The sequence below is a fragment of the Paramormyrops kingsleyae genome, chromosome 7 (genome assembly GCF_048594095.1).
Source record: "Paramormyrops kingsleyae isolate MSU_618 chromosome 7, PKINGS_0.4, whole genome shotgun sequence".
In the NCBI taxonomy this organism is placed as follows: Eukaryota; Metazoa; Chordata; class Actinopteri; order Osteoglossiformes; family Mormyridae; genus Paramormyrops; species Paramormyrops kingsleyae.
Genome location: NC_132803.1, coordinates 20,250,858 through 20,263,136, shown reverse-complemented (window position 1 = coordinate 20,263,136; position 12,279 = coordinate 20,250,858). Strand labels below are relative to the sequence as shown.

The 12,279-nt window shown below is 37.8% G+C and overlaps 1 protein-coding gene across 13 annotated transcripts in view; it reads left to right on the top strand.

Annotated features, from left to right (window-relative positions):
* The window catches only part of LOC111847076 (probable global transcription activator SNF2L2), a 35,982-nt gene extending 26,007 nt beyond the window's left edge, over nucleotides 1-9,975 (top strand). For 11 of the 13 annotated variants that reach the window (XR_011992398.1, XR_011992392.1, XR_011992395.1 and 8 more), the window contains 6 exons: nucleotides 573-787; nucleotides 4,495-4,600; nucleotides 4,860-4,961; nucleotides 5,349-5,466; nucleotides 5,813-6,096; nucleotides 6,216-9,975. Coding sequence is in view for 2 of the 13 variants with exons in the window: in XM_072714476.1 (XP_072570577.1) it covers nucleotides 573-787; nucleotides 4,495-4,600; nucleotides 4,860-4,961; nucleotides 5,349-5,466; nucleotides 5,813-5,941; nucleotides 6,083-6,093 (681 nt within the window). In the remaining 11 variants the exon portion in view is untranslated. The remainder of the gene's footprint in view (nucleotides 1-572; nucleotides 788-4,494; nucleotides 4,601-4,859; nucleotides 4,962-5,348; nucleotides 5,467-5,812; nucleotides 6,097-6,215) is intronic. The other 2 variants (XM_072714476.1, XM_072714477.1) reach the window with 2 other exon arrangements.
* Nucleotides 9,976-12,279: the final 2,304 nt, after the last annotated feature.

Here is a 12,279-nt window from a genome sequence, read left to right as displayed (position 1 = left end):
TTGCAGCTGATTCCAAACTGTTTCATGAGGAATGACTTAAGTTGTTTCCAGATTATACCTGGTTATCTTGTAGCACTGGAATGTTGTAACTCACCTGAGACTCTGATATGGGATGATTTAAGTTGGCCATGGTATTCAAGCTGGCCTCTGGACAAGTAGTTTTAAATGATTTGTTATCCAAAGGTTCCCACATTCTACCAGTGACAGATGTGACTCGTCCTTGATCTGTAGAAGCTGCAGTACAAAAGTAGCCTTTGGTGGATAAAAGTGTCAAGTCAGCTATTGATTCACCGAAGCTTTCGTGGCATTTTTTGGTTCAGAAAAAATAGAGTAATCCAAAACTATAATGGGAGAAACTTGTAGGCATGATATTACAGGTTTAATAATGCAAAAAAAACATTTTGTAAGACAAGTTTTGTTTATTTTCTATACAAAAACCTGAATACAATCTATTGACGGTTGACAGACCCTCCTTTTTTAATTTGTCATTCAGTAGATTACAGTACATTTTCTTGACATCTAAAAGACAGATCCCAAGTAATAAACCATTGTTTGAAATTATTTCTACACAGGAGTCTGAAGGTGGGAACTTAGAGGAAATGGAGGAGGTCCGTCTAAAGAAGCGAAAGCGCAGGAGGCACGTTGTCAAGGAAATGAGGAAAGAAGATGGGGAAATAGTGAAAAAAAGACGTGGCCGACCCCCGGCTGAAAAGTTCCCCCCTAACCCTCCAAAACTTACCAAGCAGATGAATGCCATTGTGGAGACTGTCATTAACTACAAAGATGGGTAAGACTAAGACAGTAAGTTGTTTTTAGTAAAGCCATAATCATGTAAGCTACCCGGCATCACTGCCCCTTTAAATAAGTATAATAATTCTAAAATTACACTCAGTGAATTCTATGAAACCGCAGTCAATGTTTGAATGTGATGTATGTAACATCGATCAGCCAAAACATTATTTCTGCCCCCTTGTAAAGCAAATAATATTGACTATTTAGTAAAAACCGTTCATGTTATGGTGTGAGATATATTAGCTAAGCTAACATTTGGTTGAACTGACAAGCCCATATGTAGCATGGATTCATCCACTGTGTGTTGTGACTCCCATGAACATTATCAAAATGATCTGCCATTTGTGCTGCAGCAGCCCTTCTGTTGGTTGGTACCACATGGGACAGCTTTCGTTCACTCACTCTCAGTTGGTGCTCACCATTGCTGACCATCAGCACCACGCAAGCCTGGTCATTATGGAGATGCTCTGACCCAATCATCTGACCAAAGTGATTTGGCCACTGCTCAAAAAAATTAAAGGAACACTTTTTAATCAGAGTATAGCATCAAGTTAATTAAACTTCTGGGAAATTGATCTGGTCAGTTAAGCAGCAGAGGGGGTTGTTAATCGGTTTCAGCTGCTTTGGTGTTAATGAAATTAACAACAGCTGCACTAGAGGGGCAACAATGAGACGACCCCCAACAGGAATGGTTTAACAGGTGAGGGCCACTGGCATTTACCCTTCTCATGTTTTCTGACTGTATTTGCACTAGTTTTGCATTTGGCTATGGTCAGTGTCACTACTGGTAGCACGAGGTGATACCTGGACCCTATAGAGCAGGGTTCTTCAAATCTGGACCTCGATTCCAAATCCAGGCCTTGTTTTCAGTTCTCCCAGGTAGTTAGTTTAATAATTACTGATTCTGATTGGTCAGAGGCTTCACACCTGACTGACAGGTAAAGGAAGGCTGGAAAACCAGCAGTGCTCGGACCTCGAGGACCGTGATTTGAATAGTAGGGCTATGGAGGTTGCACAGGTAGTCTAACTCCTCCAGGATGGCGCATCAATTTATGCCATTGACAGAAGGTTAGCTGTGTCTCCCAGCACAGTTTGAAGGGCATGGAGGAGATTCCAGGAGACAGGCAGTTACTCTAGGAGAGCTGGACAGGGCCGTAGAAGGTCCTTAACTCATCAGCAGGACAGGTATCTGCTCCTTTGTGCAAGGAGAAACAGGATGAGCACTGCCAGAGCCCTAAATGACCTCCAGCAGGCCACTGGTGTGAATGTCTCTGACCAAACAATCAGAAACAGACTTCATGAGGGTGGTCTGAGAGCCCGACGTCCTCTAGTGGGCCCTGTGTTCACTGCCAGGCACCATGGAGCTCGACTGGCATTTGCCATAGAATACCAGAATTGGCAGGTCCGTCACTGGCACCCTGTGCTTTTCACAGGTGAGAGCAGGTTCACCCTCAGCACATGTGACAGACATGAAAGGGTCTGGAGAAGCTGTGGAGAATGTTATTCTGCCTGTAACATTGTTCAGCATGACCGGTTTGGTGGTGGGTCAGTGATGGTCTGGGGAGGCATATCCATGGAGGGACACACAGACCTCTACAGGCTAGACAATGGCACCTTGACTGCCATTAGGTATCGGGATGAAATCCTTGGACCCACTGTCAGACCCTACGCTGGTGCAGTGGGTCCTGGGTTCCTCCTGGTGCACGATAATGTGGGGAGAGTATGCAGGTAGTTCCTAGAGGATGACAGAGTTGATACCATTGAATGTTCGTTCGCCTGACCAAAATCCAGTAGAACACCTCTGGGACATTATGTTTCGGTCTATCCGATGCCACCAGGTTGCACCTCAGATTGTCCAGGAGCTCAGGATGCCCTGGTCCAGATCTGGGAGGAGATCCCCTAGGACATGTTGTCAAGCATGCATACAAGCACGTGGGGGCCATACAAACTACTGAGTACGATTTTGAGTTGCTGAAATGAAATTTCGGCAAAATGGACTAGCCTGCCGCTTCATTTTTTCACTTTGATTTTCGGGGGTGTTTTTGAATTCAGCCCTCTGTAGGTTGATAATTTTCATTTCCATCGAACACTGTGGCATCCTTTCATTCTTAACACATTACCCAGTTCATATCAGTATAGAAATCCAGCATAATAATTTTTCCCATTGAGATCTGATGTGGTTTCAAAGTGTTCCTTTAATTTTTTTGAGCAGTGTACTGTATAATAATGGGTTACATAAAGACATTGGCTGCAATCTCTCTTACAAAAATCATTGGTTTATGACCTGAGGAAGAAGGTCCCCTGGATTTAAATATTTTTGCACTCAAAAAGGGAAATTTATCTTGGTAAACTTGGCTTTTCAGTCAGACACACATAATCCCATCAAACAAATGCTTTGTCCAAAAATATAATTATTATTTTTATAATTCAGCCAGGTAAACATGGTTCGTTTTTAGGATCGCAATTTGAAGAAACCCATTATTAAATAATAAACCGTTATTGAATAATTGTTAACGGGAGTGCTGTTCTATGTTGCCATGGCACCAGCTATACCCAGGGCTATTGCATAAGAGTGCTGACAGGTATATTCTGTATCATCGAAATTCTGGGCCAAACTGCTTTAAAAACAGACGACTGTCTTATGACCATATCTGCCAGTCCTTTTAATGTTAGCATTTTGGTGTGTGTACCGGGAATAATTAGTTTTAGGCCCCATAACAGTTAAATAAGTGGATCTCTGACAAGTATATCAGCTTCATGCAACATCAGACAGGAATGCAGGAATACAGTTTAACCTGAATAATCTTAAACAAAGATATTTGCATCTTAATGGTGTAACAGTAAAAAGATGCTTATAAAGTAATGTATGAATGCACTGAAATGTGTTTTATTATTTCAATATTCTACTCATAATTTTAATTTATTGATGAACTTTTGCTTAATATGATTTTAATATGAAAAATATTAATTTAATTCAGAATAATTTCCATAGAGGGTTTGCAGTAACGTCACTTTCCTGCCAGAACATGCCACCTCAGATGAATGGAGTGGCAAACATGGCTGATTTTAGTCGGGGAATCTGTGCAACAAAAGATTATCTGTTTGAAGGCAGTTGAACTCGACAGGGAACCATTTAACTTCCAAAGGACCAGTGGACCCTGGACATTGATATGTGACCTGGAATTGGGTTTCCTGACAACGTATTTTGTAGAAACTTTTAAAGACATTTGGCCATCTGCACTTGCTTTGTGGAGTAGCCCCTTATAAGGAAAACCAGCTTTATCTTGGATAGCTAATACCATCCCCCACTTTGTTAGCAGAACACAAGACTATTAAATATTTAATTGATGAGTAGTCAATACAGTATATAACTTAAAATCCAACATAACTGACCCAAACTAGAACTCACGTTTTAGAGCCTGGATACCAGTTGCTTCTGCGTATTGCACTGAAGTTTTCAGCAATCTGTAAAAAGACAGCTCTGATTTCTATTTAAAATGGGAAAGAGCTGTTGTGCAATCGTTCTTTCCCATTTTAGCTGTGATTTTGTGGTATCCAAATTGAACTATAACACTGCCACTCAGTCTTTTTGCAACTCGATTGGTATAACCTCAGTGACATCTAACCCTAACACTTAGAACATCAGATTCATTTATGCTAGCTGTACTGATTCGCATAGTATGTTTTTTTTATTCATTTCAGGTCTGGCCGAAAGCTCAGTGAAGTTTTTGTCCGGTTGCCCTCCAGAAAAGAACTGCCGGAATACTATGAGCTGATAAGAAAGCCTGTGGACTTCAGAAAGATAAAGGTCCATCCAACACCAATAATGAATTGAATCAATACTGACTTGAAGCTTTCCTCCAGTCTTGGCAATAGAATATTTTATTATTTCCATAGTCCAAATACATTAGAGAAGCAATTATTGAGATATTATAGAATAATTATAAATTTTATATATTCATATATACAATTTTCAGTTTATATATATACAATAAATTACATTTACACACATATATTGGATGGTTACTGCAAATGCTAAACTCTGGGGGGTTGACTTGTGTTTTCAGGAACGTGTCCGTAACCACAAGTACAGAAGCGTGGAAGATCTGGAGGAAGATGTCATGCTTCTGTGTCATAATGCTCAGACTTTTAACCTGGAGGGATCCCAGGTCTGTTGATAGAACTGTCCCATGAATCCATATTAAATTCAAAAGTTGGACGTACTGGTGGTAGAACAATGCTGTAGTTGTAATAGATAAGAAATTAATATTTATTTTTTATGAAAAGCAGTATCACTACTTATATAATGTACAGTAGCCACAGCAATATGACATTTGCAATGTAAGTGATCTGAGAAAAACGTGTTTTAACTTGTTCCTGCTGGTACATCTCATCAGCAGTGGTAAATATACACACTCACAACTGACAGACATCAGCCCATCTAAACTGGAGAAAATTGAATGATCACCTAACAATGGCAGGGACAGGAATTGGACCCTAATGCCGAGTTGTCTTAGTCATTGAAATTAGGTGCGATGGTTTTTTTAAATTTGCAGGTCTATGAGGACTCAATTGTCCTCCAGTCAGTGTTTCGGAGTGCCAGGCAGAAGATAACGAGTGAAGTGGAGAACAAAGATGAGAGCGCAGCTGATGACGATGAAGAGGAGCCTGATTGTAAGTCGATTCCTCTAGTTTGTTACAGTTTGGAAATATCATGTCATCTCACCATGTCAGTGTCGCAGAATGCCATAAACACCTGTCATTTCCATTGATGAATACTCCAAAAAGTACACAGCTTCTTAGGTAGCCCATTTATTAACAAATATTGCACTGTTATTTGATAGTGCAAATACAATCCAAAAAAAATCCCCACCGATTTTATCATTAGCTGTGCTCTTGTGTTATAATGCATTAGAATGTATGTACTGCCTGGAACTGATACCAAGCCTTAACTTAACCAGGGGTTTATTTAGTACATTTTTGGTGCAAAACAATTGAAATTTGAAATTTAATTTTTCAGCAAAAGCTATGAAGGTGAATATAAAACCTGATGAAAGTGACCACGACAAGGACAAAAAACATCAAAACCGGGCCAGTGCCAAACTGGTCGTTAGTGACGACGAGAGTGAAGATCAAGATGATAACATAGGTTGGGTCTGTCATATTATCAGTGCTGCGATGATATTACATTAACCTTAAAAATAAGTTCAGTGATGTTATTTCATATTAACCATTAGTCTACTGACAAAAATGATGTATGTAACCGCAGTATTTCTGTTTTCTGCTGCAGGATTAGTATGAGAAGTAAGTATCTATGCCCTGTATACTGTATGTATTTCAATTACTTCTGATGTTCTAGTTCCATTGTACAGTAATGTACTATTTGAGCCTGCCCAGAAAAGGTTTCTGTTCTGTGTTTACAGGATAATCCAAGGATGCTTGGAACACAGATGAGTGAAGAAGAGAAGAGCTGATGCACAACTTTTTACTACGTTTCTTCAGTTGTTTGATTTTCTGTCTCTTTTTGCGTCTTTTTTAATCCCTTTCTCCCTCGGCCAGCTTTAACAAAAGAAAATCACTGTGGAGAGCCTTCCGACGCCGGTCACCCCTCCTCATTGCTAACACAACGGGGAGAGCCACTACTTCTATGTGTATGTGAACTAGTGTATGTTAACTAGTTGCCATGCAAATATTGAAACAACCCCAAACAACAGGATCTAGGCTGTAATAATAATCAAAACAATCAAATACAGAATTATAAAAAGCATGATAAAAAAGGTTTACTATTTTAAAAAAGTTAATTTAATATTTCAATAAAAAGTATAACATATAATCATTATATTTGTAGCAGTTTATTTACTCACAATTCATTCAAATAAACTTAAATGATAAAGGCAATTCTAATGCTGCAGTAGAGATATTTTAGTGAGGCAGTCGGTTTTCTATGACCTTATGGAGTTGTTAATACATCACTATTCTTTTGGTAAACAAGGAACAACAAAATTTCAAAACATTAATTTTTAAATTCAATTTCCTAATTTGCAAAATTGAATATAGTATCATTCTGTCCATGTAATTATGTACACAATCATAAAGCACATTAAGTTGTATGTCTTGCAAGCTTTCCCAGGGCTGTGAATAAAAAGTTTTGTTCAAATTACATTTAGCTAGGTGATGACAATTTATCTCCTGTATCCAATTAACAAGCAGTGATTGTGTAACCATAAAGCCTCGCCACTACTGTTTTGTATTTTTATACATTTAAAACTTCTACACGACTTAATGGATAGTGAGATTTTCAGTTCAGTGGTTTTATTAAGTTATGCAGTTCCTACATTCTTCCAGAATTTTACATTTTATATTTTTCATTAATGATTTCACATTCCATAATGATTTAAGATTACTCAAAATGTATTACATTTTACTTAGAATGTTAAAAATCTTCAATGGCCAGTAATGGAGAATTTGGATCATGATTATTATTAAATTGCTGTTACACAGTTTTGAAGGAGTGATGAAGGTCTTAAATTTATTTACAGAATATTTCAAGAATATAAATAAAACAACACACGACAACCTTCCTGTAGTGTTTTAAGGCACATTTTCCATTCTGCATCACTTTAATTATTTTCAGTGTGACATATAATTAGCTATTTTACATTTTGTGGCTTCGTGTTTGAATTATATTCATCCTAAAGGCACATCTGGCACATCTACATGCAGTTTAATCCGACTTAAACATATCCTGTACAGTATGAGGGATAAGGCACCTTCTCCTGAAGTGTACTTAATTAGTCTTTGGTGGTAAGTTGTAGCCCGAGGCCAAAAAAAAGACGAAAAAAAAAACAAAATTGATTCTGATTGCATGTGATGTGTGTTCTGTAACTGTTAAACTTACATTTTGAAGTAAAATTGTCTGAAGTACTGCAGGTATACTTTGCATTATATTTGTTTACTTACAATATTTTGTATGTGAAATATTCTAAATACATGCAAGTTTACACTGTGGATATTAAGAACATGTTATTTCAGATAATATGTAAAAATGTTTGTGCTTTATCGTTCTATTCTTGAATTTACAATGTCAAGTCAGCACTCGAAAGCATCATATCTATAAGGAACATTCTAAAATAATTTGTTTTTTCTGCAATGAATGTCTTACAAACTCTGATCCACATTATAACAATGTGATTTTTAAAATGAATCAAAGCATACAAAATAGAAGCTGAAGATCACGCTAATTTTTTCTTTGCTTACATGAAACATTTGACTATCAATGCTTGATTGATTATGCTGATATACGTTGTTCTTATTTTCAGGTTGTTAAGAGTAACTTGTGAGATTTTTCCACTATCTGACTGTACCAGAATGTACCAAGAAGTTGTTTCTGATTCTTTTTATGTGACATACAATTGCCCTGCTCCATATCATTACCCGAGGCCACCTTGATTGGGGCTATTTTGATTTTTCAAAAAGGTCTAGTTTTCTTTAAATGTTGTGTGATTATTGATGAATTTAAAAATCTTGTGTCATTAAATGATACAAGCCCAAACATTTTTAAACATTTATCTAATACTTCATAATCTAGCTGGTGTTTGAGCATTTGAAGACTGATTGTTATGGTATTTACTTAATGGTATTTTAAGTTTATGCTGTGAGATTTGTTAGCATTTCAGAAAAGACAAAAAGCCAAAAAACCAAGAATTTTGACTTGGCAAGCCCTGTGACAGCCTTTTTAATACGTCATCACCTTAGTCTGGAAACGTGATTGTAGTGTCAAAAACAAGTCCACCCTTGTTGAGCCTTGGTCATACTCATCATGATAGTGGGGAAACTGCATTAGGGATAGTAATTTGGATTAGGAATGGATTCATCTTGACTGTGGTATGTTTTTCTTTCTGTATTGAACTTAACGACACGCAAAAAGGTTTAAACACAATCTTTCTTGAAACTGACTTTGACTAGCATTGATTTCCTACAAGGGCCATTGTGGAAAAACATGACTACCTTGGGGAAATATGGTTGCATGTAAGAGGGGACCAAACAATATTTATAAAATATAAAATTCATGTACTTTAAAATTATATTTAATGAGACAAAATAAACATAGATTACACTAAAGTGTTATATATAAAATATGCAATTCCCTTCACATGTTACCTGACACTGAACAGGATGCACTGAGAATCAAACAATAATATAAACCAACAGAGCAATGCTTTTCAAAGTGCAGTTCAAAATCTTATTAAAAAGACAACAACTATACTGCAAATGGTACTATTGCTATCATGTTTTAGGTATAACAGAAAGCTGTTTCTGCCAAATGACCCTGTATGATGACAGTATATTTTGCTGAGGAAATCTTTGCACATTTTTAATCACTGTAACTCTGCTACAGCTTTTATTGACAATAAATGTTGGAACCCTATAGCACTGTATTCAGCACAAAAATGAGATACTCTGTCCTATTTCACAATTTATGCAGTCTAATCTGTTACAGCTGGAACAGACCTATGATTCTTTTTGGTGGAAAAATTTGAACACCAGGCACCTAATTAATTTTCCAGAAGCTATAGCCATGGCAATTTAAATCCTTGATTACAAGGATTAAGCTTGTCGCATTTTGTTGAATGTCTTCACTGGGCTTCATTTGACGTAATCTGTATCTGCATAAGTCTGTCTGTATCTGGTGGAATCATATACCGCAGCAAGAATATGGAATGCCTATGATAGCCATTGAGTGAACTTGGGACCCTTCAATTAGAAAAAGAATTACTGCTCATTGACTTAAATTCAGAACTTTTTAGGGTTATCCAATTTTAACATATGCTATTAATTATTAGCCACAGCAGCCTCAGATGTTCCCCATTGTGTTATACCCATTGTTGCTTTGCTGTATGTCTGATGGAATGGTAAAATGTGAAAAAGAATGTTATCCGGAATAGATTAACTTGTAAAAAATGTAAACAGAACTCTAGAACTCTGTAACTGTTTAGAACACTATAAGCTTTCTAACATGCATATGCTTGATGATTTCTTTAAAAATATTTGTACCTCAGTGAATTTTCTTTGTGCTTAATTACACACTGTTCTGCCATGCAATAAAGCAAATAAGAGTAAGTAAAAAGAAGAATAGCTGGATAATTTAAAAATATATATGTTAATAAATTACTACTCTTCCGAGTTGGATAACTGTCAGAAATAAAACACTTCACTTTCTGTACAGAATTGAAATATATATCAGTAAAAGTGGTCCCTGAAGTTGTTGGAAGACCATCTAAAAAAGCCTAACATAGACAAGCCGGCTCTGGAACTGAGTCTAATAACTACGTATGTAGACAGCTGGCTGGTGCATCAATTAGAGGTTTATTGCTTTCAAAGGCATTCTTTTCATATATAAACTTGAAACTTGATGGAATGCCATATAAAGAAGAACAAACCTAGTATCTACTGAGATCTGGGAAGTTGGAATGGGGAATGACAATGTCCCAGCGCATAGTCATGGTTGTGGAGAAACCTAGGGCCTCCTAAAACTGTTATACTGCAGACCCTTGTACTTAACTAGGCTACTTTTACTGGTAAGTAGACACCTTTTTCAACAGCTCACATACACTACACCCTCAATAGGGGAGTATCTGCAGGACAGATTCTCCTGCCATAGCCCTGAGCTCAATAGCAAGTAAGTGCTACCGTTTATGCAATCCATAACAAGACAAGATTCATTTATTATAAAATGGACTCCAGTCACAAGATACTTTTCTCCCCAAGCGAGCTCGATGGGCCGAATGGCCTCCTCTCGTTTGTATAGTTCTTATGTTCTTATGTTCTTATATAAGTTATACCAGTTGGTGGTTATGTAAACCCTTGAATTTTATACATAAGATCACACATTTTCCAATAATAGCTAGAAAATCCCGAAAAGGACCTAATTTCTGAGACAGCTGTGGGGTGGGGCCAATTAGCGATAGCCACTGTTACGTCCCAGTCTAAGGTCGTAAACAGGGGGAACAACAGGGGACGGGGAGGGAGAAAGGAGAATGGGATGGAAAAAGAAATGACTGACAGTATAGCTATAGTTAAGATCTGATATATTTAGAGTATATTTTGATATAGTATGTGAAACACCAGGATGAACCTCAGGAGTGGCAAAGGCTAAAACAATAAACAAATCAAGTGAACTACCTACGTAAGCACCAGTTAAGACTTCCCTAAACCTAAAGAAAAGAAAACAAAAGACAATTGCCACCTTCACTCCCTCACTAACCAAAAAACAAAGAGAAACAATTCATACGTGGAAAATAATGGGCAGCCACTACTGGCTTGGCTGGATGGCGGAATTGAAATGGGATCTAAAGAGAGATGGAGAGATACTGTATACACACCCTCATATATGAATGTAACACCACTATTTGATTGGGTTAGTAGAAATCACGTCATTAATAATTACATGGTCTAAACATGATACTTCCTGAACTTTTCTGAGTTTCCCTGGTGTGTGCTAAGTATCAGATCCAAGTGGCCCACCACACGAGATGAAAAAATGACAATGTCATAAAAGTACATCCTGATAGTTTAGGGACCTTTGTAACAAAGCTGGACTTCTTGCTTAGCCGGATAACTTGTTGAAATTAAGGTGCCCCAGTTTAAATGGACTTTATTTTTGTTCACTTACATTCAGCCCACATTACCTTAAATCCAACAAGTTATCTGGCTAAGCGAGGACTTGCTTTGTGATATAGACCCCAAATCTCCAAACACCAGTCACTGGAAAAAACCAGGGGCATTGCACAGTCCAAATGGCACCCACTTAAATTCAAATACCGTAATTTCCGGACTATAAGGTGCACCTGAATATAAGCCGCGCCAGCTAAATTTGGGGAAAATACAGATTGTTCCATATATAAGCCACACCCAACTATAAGCCGCAGGTGTTTTAATGTTTAATTACCATATATAAGGGTTCCTGCTACCACGGAGGAGATTGTCGGGACAGAGATGACTGTTTGGGAACGCAAAGCGTCCCATTTATTAACATTTGAGAAACACATTAAATCTTTCAATCAATCAATCAAACTTTCACATCTTTGACATGACGAACAGCATTCGTGCAGTGCACAAATAATACAACGGTGCTCTCCCAGGGCACGTCCTGCAGTCATAGTACCGTAGTAGTGCAGTATAACAAAAAACAAAGCTTACAGCGCTTGACGAGGCAATAACGTTAAATTGCTAAATTAAATTCGTTTTTAAAAGTGCTTGCCTGTAACACGGCAGTAAAGGTGCAGTAACACGGCTTCTCTGTTTGTTTTCCATAATGAGGGTGTGTGCATGAACACTTCCTTGGCGCGAACTGTCTGTCTCACTTTTGCGCTTCCTTGATAGTGCGCCCCTGGTGACCGTTAGCTGTAAAAATCCATAGATAAGCCGCACCGTTGTATAAGCCGCAGGGTCCAAAGCAAGTGAAAATAGTAGTGGCTTATAGTCCGG